The sequence below is a fragment of the Onychostoma macrolepis genome, chromosome 09, assembly GCF_012432095.1.
Source record: "Onychostoma macrolepis isolate SWU-2019 chromosome 09, ASM1243209v1, whole genome shotgun sequence".
Lineage (NCBI taxonomy): Eukaryota > Metazoa > Chordata > Actinopteri > Cypriniformes > Cyprinidae > Onychostoma > Onychostoma macrolepis.
Window position 1 is genome coordinate 1,076,215 of NC_081163.1, and position 16,574 is coordinate 1,092,788.

Consider the following 16,574-nt stretch of genomic DNA (forward strand, 5'->3'; position numbering starts at 1 on the left):
GCTCTACCGACCCCTATCTGACACATTCAGTACTCGATCTCATCTACTGCCTGGCTTTAATAAGACGAGACGCGATGTGTTCACCAGCGCGCAGACTAACGATATATATAGATCTGTCGAAATGACGCATTAGACGCTGATTTGTGCATTCGCTTATTTATTATTATTATTATCATCATAAAACATGATATAATGGCGACGGAGTGCACGCAAGAATCCGTCCTGGACTTTCTATTGGAAAATGGGGGGCGTGTGAAAAACAAGGACTTGGTCGCGCATTTTAAAGTCTTTCTGAGCAGCGAAAATGCGAAGCGAGCCGTGCTAAAAGAGAGATTTAAGCGTTTTGTGGACAATATCGCTTACGTGAAGCAAGAAAACGGGGAGAAAGTGGTGTGTTTGAAGAAGAAGTACAGATACCCAGAGATGCGCAGCGGGCGCGCGCAGGATGATAAGCCCGATGATGGTGATGATGATGAAAACATAAACAGAGGAATTAAATCATTGCATTTTGAAGAGAGCGTCAGCGTGCGTGAAGAAATCAGTGATCTGAATCCTAAATCAGAGGAGACTGTGAGAGATGCTGAGGAGGAGCTGAGTGTGTCGGACATCGCACTGATTGAGAAACACTGCGAGCTCTCAGATGCACAGGAGAATGAAACCGTGCATGGAAATGATGTAATAAAAGCAAATGCTCCCGAGCTCTCTAATGCTCAGTCAACAGGAGAAGCGGAATCTAGGGCAGGAGAAGCGGAGCTGGAGGCTGGAGTTGGCAGAGCTGCTGTCACGCCACAGGTCATCATTAGTAGACGGAGAACATCGAGGGGATCCCAGCGGAGTCTGCTGGCTGCTTCTGAGGATGGAGCACACGATGCACCGGCTGAGGATGGCAGCACCCCTAAATGCAGCCGCAAGAACTTCATTGAGCTCATGATGAGCAGTTCTCCACAGGTGGGACAGGTGCAAATGTACACACAGAAATGTAATGCATGCAATAATAATAATGGAAATACACATAATCCATATAATATATAATGCAAAAGCATGTAATGCATGTAATGTATAATGCAAAATCATATAATGCAGGTAATAATGATTACGATTATAATGCATATAATCCAAGTGCACGTTATGCATATAATACTGTATATAATGCATATGCATTATGTGATTTATATTATATAATATATAATTGAAATACACATAATGCACATAATAGCGCAAACGCACATTATGCTCATAATGCATATAATATATAATGCAAAAGCATATAATGTATAATGCAAATGCATATAATAATTAATGCAAAATCATATAATGCACGTAATCATGATTATGCTTATAATGCATATAATCCAAGTGCACATAATGCATATAATACTGTATATAATGCATATAATATAAATCACATAATGCATATAATATATAATGGAAATACACATAATGCACATAATAGCGCAAACGCACATTATGCTCATAATGCATATAATATATAATGCAAAAGCACATAATGCATGTAATGTATAATGCAAAAGCATATAATGTATAATGCAAATGCACATGATGCATGTAATGTATAATGCAAAATCATATAATGCATATAATAAATAATACAAAATCATATAAAGCAGGTAATAATGATTACGATTATAATGCATATAATCCAAGTGCACGTTATGCATATAATACTGTATATAATGCATATAATATAAATCACATAATGCATATAATATATAATTGAAATACACATAATGCACATAATAGTGCAAATGCACATTATGCTCATAATGCATATAATATATAATGCAAAAGCATATAATGTATAATGCAAATGCACATAATGCATATAATAATTAATGCAAAATCATATAATGCACGTAATCATGATTATGCTTATAATGCATATAATCCAAGTGCACATAATGCATATAATATATAATGGAAATACACGTAATGCACATTATGCAAATAATATAGAATGGAAATACACATAATGCACATAATAGTGCAAATGCACATTATGTTCATAATGCATATAATATAATCCAGGTGCACATAATGCATATAATATATAATGCAAAATCACATAATGCTTATAATATATAGTACAATTATAATACATAATGCATACAATAAATCATGCAAAATCATATAATGCATGCAATAATGATTATGCTTAATGCATACAATCCAAGTGCACGTTATGCATAATATAATGCAAAATCACATAATGCATATAATATATAACCCAAATGCACATAATACATATGATATATAATGCATATGCACATAATGCATGTAATAATAATTCTGCAAATTATGCATATAATATATAATCCAAAATGCACATTATGCATAATGTATATTGCAAAATCACATAATGCATATAATATATAATCCAAACGTAGATAATGCATATAATGTGTAATGCATATGCAGGTGAGACGCTCACTGGTGCACCGTAACTCCCAAGGGCACATGTCAGCCAGAAGCAGTGACTTCAGAATGTCGTCTGTGGACGAGGATTGTGCCTTGGTAACCTTAGACCCGCTGGAGCACGAGTGGATGATGTGCACGGCAGATGGAGAGTGGGACAGTCTGCAGCGGCTGCTCGAGTGTGAACCCACGCTCATCTCCAAGAAGGACTTTGTCACCGGGTTCACGTGTCTGCACTGGGCGGCCAAGCAAGGCAAACACGAGCTTTTCGCAATGCTGGTGGATTTCGCCAAACAGCACGGCGTCAGCATCAACGTAAACACCCGATCCAGCGCCGGCTACACACCTCTGCACCTGGCAGCCATGCACAATCACATAGAGGTCATGAAGCTGCTGGTGGGAGCGTATGATGCCGATGTGGATGTGAGGGATTACAGCGGGAAGAAAGCGGCGCAGTATCTCCGATCCAGCGTCACATGCGACATCAAGGACATCATAGGAGCTTGTGTGAACTCTGACACGGAGAACGCATCTGGAGCCGGGCGATGGAAGCTTCCTAAAGTCCTGCAGTCCAACCTCAACCCTCTACGCTTACTAAACCACCCCGAGGAGCTGACGGCCGTCGGTCAGCCCAGGCCCAGGTCTCTGTATCGCAAATCCTCCATCGGCCGCATCAGACTGCAGAGGAACCGCTTCAAGACGCAGATCGTCCACAGCACGTCATTCAGAGAGAACGAGGAAAGAGAGGAGTCGCTCAAGAGCCCCGTCAAATCCAGACCCATATCCAATCTCTTCGGCTGAGACAGAAATGTGAATAATAGAGACTTTATTACTCTGAGATCAACTGAGCTGCTTGTTTACTGCGTGGTTCAAACTAATTTTCTTAGAAAAATAAAAAAATTAATTAATTGAAAAACTTGGGGGGGGAAAAAATAAATAACCAAATATATATATATAACAATTAATTATTTAAAATAAAATAAAAAATATCTAAATAAATTTATCAAAATGATGTTTGATCAAAATATTCAAATAAATAAAATATGAAAAATATATAAAAAAACAGGTTAAAATCTAACATCTAACAGTACTATAGTGAGTAGAAATAAAGGTACATTTTACAATAAGATTTCATTTGTGAACATGAACTAACAATGAACAATACTTCTACAGCATTTATTAGTCTTAGTTAATGTTAATTCCATCATTTACTAATACATTTTCAAATTAAAAGTTGTATTTGTTAACTAATTAATGCACTTTGAACTAACATGAACAAACAGTTGTATACAGTTGTGTTTATATATATATATATATATAGACACACTGTATATATTGCTCATTGTTAGTTAACATTAAATAATGGTCATTTTAAAACAAAAGAAGCACAATCATGTAATAGAAGCGAAATGTTTTACACATATTTATAATATTGATTTTTCGCAGTTTAAATGGGACCTTTATACGTGAAATATACGGTATGTCTATATGCAGTAGCTGCTTTTTACATTTTTAGGTTGGACGAGGATGAGCAACTGGAGCCAATTTATGCACCACTATTTTATTACAACGATGCTCTGAAAACATAACGCAGGTTATCTTGATTCTGTATTTCCACGGATGCACTTTGTGTTTTGCGTGTCGTGTTGCTGTTGCATGTGATCGTCCTGCTCTCTGTTTCAGTTGCTGTGCCTTTACTGATCGTCTTCCAGATGCAGGACTGAACATGTGTTGAGACTGTTATCCTGTGAATGTGATTTCAGTGTGTTTATGTGCTGAAGGTGAAGTTTAAAAAGCTGCTGTTTGAATGCTTTAAGACAAAGTCTGATTCCACGACCAGAAAGGAACAGTTCACCCGAAACACTGCAGTGAATGGGTGCCGTCAGAACGAGAGCTGATAAAAACATCACAATAAACCACAGCACTGCAGTCCATCGGTTAACATCTGGAGAAGACAAAACCTGAAACAAATCCAGCATTAAGACGGTTTTAACTCAAATACGAGTCTATAATAACTTTGATTGTGGGGTGAACTGTTCCTTTAATAACCTTTAATAATAATGCACTTTTAGCTGATCAAATTTCCTAAGCTTTATTATATTATAGCTTTTGTTTTTAAAGCTTCTAGCGATCCCAAATACTAAAACACTAATGTGCATTCTCAGTAATTCCCAATAAAGTGCCTTTATTGATAATGAACCTTGTTTTAGGCACTTTTTGTAGATTAATAATATTTGAAATCACCCTGAAAATGTGCTCAGTGTTTTATATATAAGGCTCCTTACATACAAACTGTTGAAACCAGCGGCATGTTTACGTTTCCTGAAGACAATGTGAGCGGTGTTTGCCGTTGCTATGGCGTTGCTAGGGTGTTCCAGCTGGTTACTAGGTGATGTCGTAGCATCTCTGTGATGCTTTGCTCATTCATGCAGAAGCACTAAAGTTTTGACCGGACCGTACGAGTAATGATTCCTGACTTGGCAATCAGCACTAATTAACTGCTGCTCTTAAATTACAGTCGTTAACCATCTGCTGTCAGTGCATTATTTATGTGACGTGACGACGCTCAGGAAGTCGTGTGGAAACCGGGAAACTCAGTTTGGTGTCACGCACAGATTCACTTCTTTTGGTTCTCATGAAATGCTGGAGAACTGACAGCAGTAATCTGATGTAAAGCAGGTACGACGGCTTTTTCTGGCTGGAAGCTATGAACACGGTGATGTTGACGCTTGTCCTGACACATCCAGCGCTTCCTCACCGTTAGAAACACTTCTTGTTTCATGCATTTGTCTTTGCTTTGTCAAAAATAAATTGGGCACTTGGAATAAAGAGCGTCGTGTTATTGGGTCTGTGTCGTGTTACTAATGATATTTATATAGTTATACACACTGCTGCTCAAACGTTTGGGATCAGTAAGATTTGTAATGTTTTTAATGAGTCTTTTCTGCTCATCAAGGCTGAATTTAATCAATCAAAAATACTTTCAAAATGTGAAATATTATTATTATTTAAAACAGCAGTTTTCTATGTGAATGTGTGTTAAACTGTAATGTATTTCTGTGATGCAGCTGTATTTTCAGCATCATTACTGCAGTCTTCAGCGTCACATGATCTTCAGAAATCATTCTAATATGCTGATTTATGAGTGTTGAAACTGTTCTGCTGCTTCATAATGTTTTTTGGAGCGTGATGCTTTTTGTAAGTGCTTCCATGCTTTGCTCAAACGAGCAGGTTTCTCCGTGACAGCACGTGCGAGGGTTTACTGAGATTAACATTGTTTCCAGAGTATGTGTGCAGTCTGAGCTTTATTCAACATCGGACCTCAGAAACTGCTACTTTCCATTATTATGGTTAGAATTAGTCCTAAATAGAAGTGAGTCATCAGTTTGGAGAATTTTCTGTTCCTTAAAATGCTTTTAAAGAAAAATATTAAAAAAAAAAGGTTCTAGTTTTAAAGAATAGATAATAGATTATTTTATTTGATCATTATAGTATTTTTATTGTATTTTTTATTATTACATCATGATCTGAGCGAAACACACTTTTTATTTATTTATTTTAAACTCATTCTAGTTTTAAAAGATAGATTATAACAACTTATCTGGGTCTTTAACAAGTTTTCTTAATTGTACGTAAAGAGGTTCTCTAATTTTTTCCACCCAAATATTTTATATTATTTTATTAAAATAAATATATTAATTATTATTCATTAATAATTTATTATTTATTAAAAATATTTCATCTTTATTATCTGACATTAACAAACTTGTGCAAACTTGAGAACTTTAATTCAGACTAAACCCATTTATCTTTTTATCTTTATGAATTCAAAGTAAATTGAGCATATATTACAAATGCAGTTAAGCTGCGAGTAAAACATTCACTGTATAATAGATCAGAATTAGTCATAAACAAGAGAATAATTTTAAGAAATAATTCTAGTTTTAAAGGATAGTTTAGCAGTTTATTTGTGTCTCTTTAATAATTTTATGTTAAGAGGTTACAGGATTTATCTATTGTTTTCCACCCAAATATTTAATTTAATTTGTTTATTTTATTTTTTTATATTAGGAATATTGCATGCTGGTCTGAGAGAAGCTTTATTATGTGACATTAACAAAGTTAGTGTTGTCATGAAAACTTTAAATCAGACTAAACCCATTTTTTTAAACAGTATAAAGTCACTGTAATTTTGCGGCTGAGCTGCAGGTCAAACAGTGACCGCTGGAGGGCAGCACAGCTCCTCGGTGACTTCCGGTTGCGGTGTGTGACGTATGCGGAAGCGGTCAGCGGCATCATGTCCGTTTGTTTCAGCTGTGCGCGGACTGCAGTTGTTATTGATGCTTCAGTCCGAACTGTTCAGAGAGGTTAGTAATCGCTTACATGTCCTTATGTCCGCTAGTAAGACTAGTTTAGCAGTGATAGCCCGCGGTGTGTCGCCATCATCCGGGTCAGTGGCGGTTAAACCGCTAAACGAGCTTCACAAATCAATAACTCGTCAATAATCTGCACATCACCTCATCTCTGCGCGCGTTTTCATTATAATATCGTTATTATTTCATGATCAGAGCCACTATTTGAGATCAAATGATGTTGTGTCACAATATGTCTATAGTTTCTCTCACCTTTACTGAAGTTTACTATGATTTACCTCAGAATACCACACTTACTACTGTAGTAAAATCATAATCGCTCAGTCAGAGTCTCTCTGTGATGTTCTGAATCATAAGAGTCTTTCTCTTGATGACTGTGCTCGTGAATGTCAAGTTTTCATAGTATTTTTGTAGTATTAATAACTGTAGTCATAACTCGACCATAACTAGTGCAGACTGGAGTATTATCAATATCAGTATCAATATTAGTATCAATATCATTATCTGCGGGTTACTCTGTCTGTTTAACAGAAGTCTGTCAGATCCAAAATCTACAAATATTAACAATAACCATAATGTTTTGTGAATATTGAGTGACTATTGTGACATTATTATTATTTGAGCGGCTTATCTGTCATTCATTTGTATGGTGTTATATTATATCTGCATGATACTGTATGTTCTGCTGTTGATCTTATCATCAATCATTGAAAATCCATTGACACACATTCAGAATTGCATCATTACATTATCAATATTTTAAATGAATTTTCATTTTTATATTCTCCCTTTTCATTTTAGTCATTTTGTTTTGAGTTTTTGTCTTTTCTATTAGTTTTTTGGTTATTTTTACTTCTTCAGTTTAATTATTTTCATTTTCAGTCATTTTACTTAAACTAATAAATATATACATGTAAATATTTTCAAAATATATACATGCATCTGTGTGTATTTATATATAATATATACATAATAAATATACACAGTACACACACATATATTATGCAAACAAAAACTTTTATTTTGGATGCGATTAATCACGATTAATCGTTTGACAGCACTATTAAAAACGGAGTTATCTGTTTTTGCAAATGAACTCTTCAGCTTGTACAGAAGCGCGCTGACGTCTGCTGTGTTTGTGTCCAGCGTTCAGCTGAAGCGTCTCCAGAATGACGTCCGTCGTGAGCGACACGGCCGAGGCGGTGGATCTGTGTCCCGAGTTCAGTCTGTACCTCAAACCCATCGCCAAAATCACGGTCAGCGTGGCTCTGCCTCACCTCAAGACGCCCGGCAAGTCCATCTCCAACTGGGAGGTGATGGAGCGCCTGAAGGCCATGGTGCATCCGGAGCAGTTCTCCTCGCTGCGCATCTCCAAGAGCACCATGGACTTCATCCGCTTCGAGGGCGAGGTGGAGAACCGGAGCGCCGTCAAACGCTTGCTGGCCAAGCTGGACGGCAAGAGCATCAAGCTCAGCGGCTTCACAGACGTCCTGAAGATCCGCGCCGTCGAGCACAAAACGGACTTCCCCACCCGCCACGACTGGGACTCCTTCTTCCGAGACGCCAAGGACATGAACGAGACGGTTCCCGGAGAACGGCCGGACACCATTCATCTGGAGGGGCTGCCATGCAAGTGGTTCTCGCCCAAGGTACGGTCAAACCAAAATTTAAATGAGTTTGAATGCGCACGGGTGAAAGTTCACCCAAAAATGAAAATTAGCCTGTGATTTACTCACCTTCGAGGCATCCTAGGTGTATATGACTTTCTTATAACTTGCTAATCATGCTAACAACATGCTAGTAACACCCTAGCAACCACCCTGAGTACCCTAGCAACCACATAGCAACACCCTAGCAACCACCCCGGGTACCCTAGAAACCGCATAGTAACACCTTAGCAACCACCCTGGGTACCTTAGCAACCGCATAGCAACAGCTCACCTGTGTTTTACTCACCCTCGAGGCGGAGTTATAAAGTGGTCCTGGCTCTTCCAGGCGGGTGGGTGTTTCTGTTCAACAGTCCAGAAGCAGTCAAATAAAGCGCGCGCATCCGTAATAAAACATGCCTCACGCGGCTCCGGGGGGTGAATAAAGGCCTCCTGCAGCGAATCCATGCGTTTTTGTAAGAAAAATATCCATATTTCAAATGTAATAAACACTTTTCTCTTGATATTTTAGTCCCCTGTAAAATCTGTTTTATTTATTCCTCAAATTCCATTTTTTTCCATTTTAAAATTTTTTTCTATTTAAATTGTATTAATCAAAATGTCTAATCAGCTGAATTCATGAAACTATTCTCTTCTTTAATATTGAGAATGATTTTTAGAACTATATCTTTATCGTTATTTTTATTAGTTATTTTTATAGTTATAGTTTTATTTATTCCCCAAATTCCATTTTTTTCCCGTTTTAATTTTAATATTTTTTTCTATTTAAATTTTATTAATCAAAATGCATGTCTAATCAGCTGAATTCATGAAACTGTATTTATTTATTCTGGCTGAAGGACGGCGTTCCCGACAGACCCTCGGAGGCGGCGCTCCGGACGGTTTTCCAGCGCTTCGGGAAGATCCGGAACGTGGATATCCCGATGCTGGATCCGTACCGCGAGGAGATGACCGGGAAGAACTTCAACACCTTCTCGTTCGGAGGACACCTGAACTTCGAGGGCTATGTTCAGTATCAGGACCACACGGGCTTCGTCCGGGCCATGGACTCGCTCCGGGGCATGAAGCTCCTGTTGAAGGGCGATGATGGGAAGGCCGTGGCCTGCAGCATTAAGGTCAGTTCTCACTGTATTTCTTCACAAATCTCCATTTTAATGTTCTGGATTCGGTTTTTGTTCCTAGATACTGTTTTATGATTTTAGTAATCAAAAAGCACGTCTAATTAATTAAAACCATAAACATTTGTTTTTTCTCAAATTCTCTTTTTTCCTCTTTAATTTTTATTAAATTAATTTTTTTTTTATTTAAATTTTAATAATCAAAAGGCATGTCTAATAAACTGAATTCATAAAATTTTTACTATTTAATAAATTTATGACATTTTTTTCAACAATAATAGGATAAATGTTTTGTTTTAATTTCTCTGGATTTATGATTATCAAAAAGCAAAATGGTAATGAAATAAATGCATAAAACATTAATTTAATATATATTTTATTGTACAAGTTCAAAGAAGACATGAATTTGAATATTTCTGTTCTTTCATGTACTGATTTTGGCTTTAGTTTTTATTACAGATAGTGACCCTGCTCAGAAAAGCTCAGAGAAGTGTGTTGCAGTGAGAGTGGTTTCTCAGAAGCTTTATTTAATCGAGCAGGTTTGATGTTGAATATCTGGAGCTCAGTTAATGAGATGAGTGTGTTCAGCTGACACTCCAATCACACGGCACTTTAACCGGCTTTAATTAATGAGTTCAGGGATTATTCAGCAGAGACACAGATGAACATTAAATGAGCTGAGCTCTGTCCGTCTCTGCTCGTTATGACACTGAACTTCAACCAGAGCGCGTTATAAAGTGTATACAGGTGCTGGTCATATAATTAGAATATCATCAAAAAGTTGATTTATTTCACCAATTCCATTCAAAAAGTGAAACTTGTATATTATATTCATTCATTACACACAGACTGATATATTTCAAATGTTTATTTCTTTTAATTTTGATGATTAGAGCTTACAGCTCATGAAAGTCAAAAATCAGTATCTCAAAATATTAGAATATTACTTAAGACCAATACAAAGAAAGGATTTTTAGAAATCTTGGCCAACTGAAAAGTATGAAAATGAAAAGTATGAGCATGTACAGCACTCAATACTTAGTTGGGGCTCCTTTTGCCTGAATTACTGCAGCAATGCGGCGTGGCATGGAGTCGATCAGTCTGTGGCACTGCTCAGGTGTTATGAGAGCCCAGGTTGCTCTGATAGTGGCCTTCAGCTCTTCTGCATTGTTGGGTCTGGTGTCTCTCATCTTTCTCTTGAGATTCTCTCTGGGGTTAAGGTCAGGCGAGTTTGCTGGCCAATCAAGCACAGTAACACTATGGTCATTGAACCAGCTTTTGGTACCTTTGGCAGTGTGGGCAGGTGCCAAGTCCTGCTGGAAAATGAAATCAGCATCTCCATAAAGCTTGTCAGCAGAAGGAAGCATGAAGTGCTGTAAAATCTCCTGGTAGATGGCTGCGTTGACTGTGGACATCAGAAAACACAGTGGACCAACACCAGCAGATGACATGGCAGCCCAAATCATCACTGACTGTGGAAACTTCACACTGGACTTCAAGCAACATGGATTCTGTGCCTCCACTCTTCCTTCAGACTCTGGGACCTTGATTTCCAAATGAAATGTAAAATTTACTTTCATCTGAAAAGAGGACTTTGGACCACTGAGCAACAGTCCAGTTCTTTTTCTCCACAGCCCAGTTAAGATGCTTCTGACGTTGTCTCTGGTTCAGAAGTGGCTTGGTAGCCCTTTTCCTGAAGACGCCTGAGCGTGGTGACTCTTGATGCACTGACTCCAGCTTCAGTTCTCTCCTTGTGAAGCTCTCACAAGTGTTTGAATCGGCTTTGCTTGACTGTATTCTCAAGCTTGCGGTCATCCCTGTTGCTTGTGCACCTTTTCCTACCCAAATTCTTCCTTCCAGTCAACTTTGCATTTAATATGCTTTGATACAGCACTCTGTAAACAGCCACACCTTTCAGTAATGACCTTCTGTGACTTACCCTCTTTGTGGAGGGTGTCAATGTTCGTCTTCTGGATCATTGCCAAGTCAGCAGTCTTCCCCATTATTGTGGTTTCAAAGAACAAGAGATACCCAGAATGTATACTGTAGGGATGGTCATTTATTCAAACTCAAATGTAAATATTCTAATATTTTGAGATACTGATTTTTGACTTTCATGAGCTGTAAGCTCTAATCATCAAAATTAAAAGAAATAAACATTTGAAATATATCAGTCTGTGTGTAATGAATGAATATAATATACAAGTTTCACTTTTTGAATGGAATTAGTGAAATAAATCAACTTTTTGATGATATTCTAATTATATGACCAGCACCTGTATATCACGAAACCTGTCAAGAGCTCAGTTACACCAAACCAAAAACACCACATTAGATTTTGCACGATGAAAATGAAGCCTATTTTTAATACATTTGTCAGATTTTATGACAATTAAACACATTTTACACCAAATTCTCACTGTTCTTACTAGAATCTGAAAAATCCTTTTGCTTAAACATTGTTCCCAGTTGCTCCTCAAAACATGCATTTATTCATACATGTATATATACATACTGTCAAAACACTTCGATTTTTTTTTTTTTTTTTTTTTTATAAGCTTTTCACAATTTATTTCCTAAATGTATTCCATTTATTTATAAAAACTTTTTGTTCATTTAAAATTTGTAAAAGTCCTGAAAAATTTTATTTCAAGGTTTAATTTAAATATTTTAGCACTTCAATTTAAAATAAACAAAATGAAGTACTAGAAAAATAGTGAAAGATATAATGATTAATGAGAATTCGGTGTGTTTTGTAGTGTTGCAAGCAGTAGGATGCTTCTTATAAGCTGCAGGTGTGTTTTCTCAGGTGACGTTCGACACAACTAAACACCTGAGTGATTCGTCGCTGAAGAAGCGTCAGCAGGAGCGGCTGAAGCTGCAGGAGCTGGAGAAACAGAGAGAAGAGCAGAAGCGCCGAGAGAAAGAAGAGGAGGAGCGCCGCAAGGAGGAGGAGAGGTACTGCATTCATCAGACAATCAGAGAGAGTCTCTTCTGCTCCGCGAGATCAAAAATACAGTAAAACAGTCAAATATTATTAGAACTTAAAACAGCTGTTTTCTATGTGAATATCAAAGATTCGAATCAAGTTTCAAGCTGTTTTATATGTGAACAAATTTTCATTCATATGCACCCATTTAACAATACATGTTTTTATTTGTATTTGGTTTTTTTCAGTCGAGCACATTTTCCCTCAGATTCTCAGAATAATATCTGTATTATACATTATTCGGATTGGATTCTTTATTATTTTTACTGTATTACAGTATGAATTAAAAGCAGTACAAAAATAAATGCCATGATGTAAAAATACCTTACGTTTACCATATTACAAATTTTATTTCATTTGGATGACATTTTTTATTATTATTTTTTTTTTTTTATTTTTTTTTTTTTTTATTGACATTAATTTTTTTTAAAGTTTTGATAAATGTGTTCGAATAGCTACTTAATTTTGAAGAAAATAATAAGTACAAAGAAGAATCATTTATTTATTATATGCATTCATATTATTATTAATGTTATTATTATGATTTTTATTTTTTTATTGAATATCATTCATGATGTTGCTTGAATTTTTTTTTTTTTTTTGTGCGTGTGTAATTTTGTGACGGTTTGTAATTGTGTGTAATCTGCTTTTTATTGCTGTATATTTGGTCATGTCTACCGTTATGAATAAAGTGTTTGTGGTGTTTCAGGAAGCAGCGAGAGCAGGAGGAGGAGGAGAAGGAGAGGAAGAGAGAGGAGAAACTGCGCAAGCGAGAGCAGAAGCTGAAGGAGAAGGAGGAGAAGAAGACGCAGAAGAAGCTGAAGAAGCAGCAGGAGGAGGAGCAGAAGAAGCTGCAGCTGAAGATCTCTATGGAGGAGCGCAAGCTGCTTCTGGCGCAGAGGAACCTGGAGTCCATCCGGCTGATCGCAGAGCTGCTCAGCAGAGCCAAGGTTCGCTCGTGACGCTCCTGTCTGATATTACAGCCATGGTTTCAGGGCCCTGTGATCTTTTGTGAAAACACAAACGGTCATAAAAATGGAATTTACAGTATATTGCGGAATGTGTCTCAGAATTTTAAAGCTCTTCACAACAACCCGCCAAAGTTTGGTTGAAGAAATCTATTGCTGTTGTACAGTGGAATGTACTTCTTAAAGTAATAATAATAGTAATACAATTATTAAAGCTTAAAGGAATAATCACATGATTTTTCTTCCATGTTTTAATTTTAACAGTAAACCTCAGTTGTGCAACACTTCATTTGCCAAAAAATGAAAGGAATTAAAGATTTAATCAATTGTTCATTCTTATTCATTCATTTGATTAACACTGTTTTTGATAAAACATTTGTATTAAATCATAAATCCAGAAAACTTAAAACAGAATTTCTGGGGGGAAAAATTCTTTAATTCATTAACTTCTTTTTTTTTTTTTAAAGAAGTTAATAAATTAATTTGTTAAAATTTTAGCAATTTTATGAACAAAAAAATTAAAATTGGATAAAAAAGGAATTTGGGAAAAATAAAACTGATTTCATAGGGCCTTAAAAATTAATTTTTTGTTAAACGTAAGTTGTTAAATTGTATATGTTTCATTATTTCAATTGCTTTTTGATTACTAAAATCTAAATTTTAATTTAACCATTAATACGGTAAAAATTAAAAAAAAAAAACAGTCCCCAGCAGAAAAACTAAAACAGAAAAAATAATAAATATAACAATCTCATGTGCCTTTAAAAAATTTTTTGTTTTAACTTAAACTTTTAATAAACTATTGATTAATTTGATTGTAAATTAAAAGGTACATTTTTTTCAATAATTATACATGTTTTTTGATGAATAAAGCATGATTTGGGACCAGATGTGGCTGCTTGTGTGCGCAGAGGCTGAAGCAGCAGCAGCTGGAGGAGCAGCAGGCGGAGCGCAGACGTCTGCAGCAGCTGGAGGAACGCAGGCGGCTGCAGGAGGACGAGCTGCGCCGCGTCGAGGCCGAGAAAGCACGAACGCTGGAGCTGCAGAGGAAAGAGCGTGAGCTGCGCGACAAACTGCTGGGAAACCTGCTCAAGAAGAGCACCAACACTGACGCCGTCCATCTGGACCTGGAGATCTGCGCCACGCAGACGCAGACGCAGACGCAGACGGAAAACCAGCACAGAGAAACCAGCGAAGCAAAGAAGCAGGAGAAGCGGAAAGAGACTGAAGCAGACGACGGCAGACGTGAACGCAGACGGCGCAGGTGGAGGCGCAGTCGCAGTCGCAGGCGGAGCAGAAGCCGGCCGCGGCGCAGACGCAGCAGGAGACACAGCCACGGCCAGAGCAGCAGCAGCAGCCGCAGTCAGAGAGAAAGCAGCAGCCGCAGTCGCAGCCGCGGCCGCAGACACTCGCACCAGCGATCCAGACGATACTGAGAGACAAACCTGCTGCGGGAGCCTCAGCAAAACACCACCAGGTCACGTTCACCCTGAGAATAGAACACAAAACAGAAGAAAATGCATTTTGCGTGAAGAAAGTGAGGCCTGATTTAGGACCAGTAAGACCCCCATGTTATAAGGAACGTGAAGCCTGTTTTAGAGCCTGTTTTATAAGTGTTTATTTAATTTAGTTTATTTCTTTTCCCAGCAAATTATGTTGCCTATTTAAGAATTAAGATTTTTTTTCTTTCATTTAAAAAAAAAAAAATTATTAATTATTAATTTAATTTTTAATTTTTATTTTTATTCTCCTGCAAATGATGTTGCCTATTTAAGGATTATTAAGATTTGTTTTTCAATGTTTAAAATTTTTTTTTTTTTTTTTTTTTTAAGATTTTTTTAATTTTTCAGTTTTATTTTTATAGGTTTTATTTTTCTCTAGCAAAGAAAAAAAATCATTAAGAACATGAAGCCTGTTTTAGGACCGTTTTTTTCATTTTTATTTGTATTATAATTTAGTTTTATTTCAAGTTATTTAGGGTTTACTTCAAATTCTCAGTATAATTTCTGTAATGCGTTTATAAATCTTGCTTTTGAATTTGTTTGTGATTCTCATTAGATTTTTCATTAAAGTTTTAACACTAAATTTGACTGTAAAATTAAAAGTAGTACAAAAAATAAATAGCATGATGTGTAAATGCCTTACATTTGAAATACATTTTTTTAAATTTTTATTTTATTTGAACGACTAATGAGAATCAGAATTTTTCACATCATGATAATAAATGTGTAGGAAAAAATGCAAGAAAATGTCAAAACAATCCCTAAATACAGTCCCTAACATTAGGCCTTCTTTAATACAATTGCTTCTGTTTTTCTTCTGCTTTTGAGGTGAAATGTGAGCTGGGTGTTTTTCTGACGGTGTGATTTGTTTGAGTTTAATGCTGTTGAGTTGATCCTGACTGTGTTTTCTGGACGAGATCTGCACAGTTCAGTCGAGTTTGACATGTGATTGCTTTTCTTTCGTTCCTCTGCTTCAGATTCACAGACTGAACTGCGTTTGAGTCTGTACTGAAGATCTGCTTTAGTTTCTGTGTTATTATACTCCATAGACCACAATCCTCGGTTCATGACTTGAATTTTAAGTTGTAGAAAGTGTTGTGAGAGTTTAATATTATCCGTTCGTTTCAAGCATCTCGTGTGCTTTTGTGTAGGAATAGGAAGGTTTTAACGGGGAATTCAGCTTTGTTTTCCTCGACTCAAGTGCAGTATAGAAGTCATTATCGAGACTCTGAAGACGTATAAACTCACGTTACTGATCTCAATAAAGCAGTGCTTTGGATCCCAGCAGGAATCTGCAGTCATTTCACTCTTCATGAGGTTCAGAAAGAACATGAAGCCTGTTTTAGGACCAGCAAGATTTTCTTTTTTCATTTTATTTTCATTTTATTTTTTATATTTATTTATTTTTCTTATTTTTAATTGTTTTAGTTATTATTATTATTTTTTCCCCAGCAAATTATTTTATTATATTAAATGGTTTTGTTTGTTTATTTTAAATTGCTTTATTTATATAGCGATTTAGTT

The 16,574-nt window shown here is 36.5% G+C and overlaps 2 protein-coding genes across 2 annotated transcripts; both read left to right on the forward strand.

Annotated features, from left to right (window-relative positions):
- Positions 1-85: 85 nt before the first annotated feature.
- sowahca (sosondowah ankyrin repeat domain family Ca) lies at positions 86-5,256 on the forward strand. Its single transcript, XM_058787242.1, has 2 exons — positions 86-948; positions 2,437-5,256. The coding sequence occupies exons 1-2, from the start codon at positions 193-195 to the stop codon at positions 3,232-3,234; spliced, it is 1,554 nt and encodes a 517-aa protein (XP_058643225.1). The 5' UTR covers positions 86-192; the 3' UTR covers positions 3,235-5,256.
- A 1,400-nt stretch (positions 5,257-6,656) lies between these two features.
- akap17a (A kinase (PRKA) anchor protein 17A) lies at positions 6,657-16,329 on the forward strand. Its single transcript, XM_058788171.1, has 6 exons — positions 6,657-6,800; positions 7,953-8,455; positions 9,313-9,588; positions 12,401-12,549; positions 13,290-13,530; positions 14,460-16,329. Exons 2-6 carry the CDS (start codon positions 7,976-7,978, stop codon positions 14,982-14,984), a joined length of 1,671 nt encoding a protein of 556 aa, XP_058644154.1. The 5' UTR covers positions 6,657-6,800; positions 7,953-7,975; the 3' UTR covers positions 14,985-16,329.
- The last annotated feature ends 245 nt before the right edge of the window (positions 16,330-16,574 follow it).

What these genes read in the sequence shown, in the direction of transcription:
- sowahca (XM_058787242.1), top strand. Translation starts at nt 193, where the DNA reads ATGGCGACGGAGTGCACGCAAGAATCCGTCCTGGACTTTCTATTGGAA. An exon ending in TGATGAGCAGTTCTCCACAG is followed by an intron (nt 949 to 2,436) that starts GTGGGACAGGTG and finishes ATGCATATGCAG; the next exon opens with GTGAGACGCTCACTGGTGCA.
- akap17a (XM_058788171.1), top strand. Translation starts at nt 7,976, where the DNA reads ATGACGTCCGTCGTGAGCGACACGGCCGAGGCGGTGGATCTGTGTCCC. An exon ending in CCGTGGCCTGCAGCATTAAG is followed by an intron (nt 9,589 to 12,400) that starts GTCAGTTCTCAC and finishes GTGTTTTCTCAG; the next exon opens with GTGACGTTCGACACAACTAA. An exon ending in CGCCGCAAGGAGGAGGAGAG is followed by an intron (nt 12,550 to 13,289) that starts GTACTGCATTCA and finishes GTGGTGTTTCAG; the next exon opens with GAAGCAGCGAGAGCAGGAGG.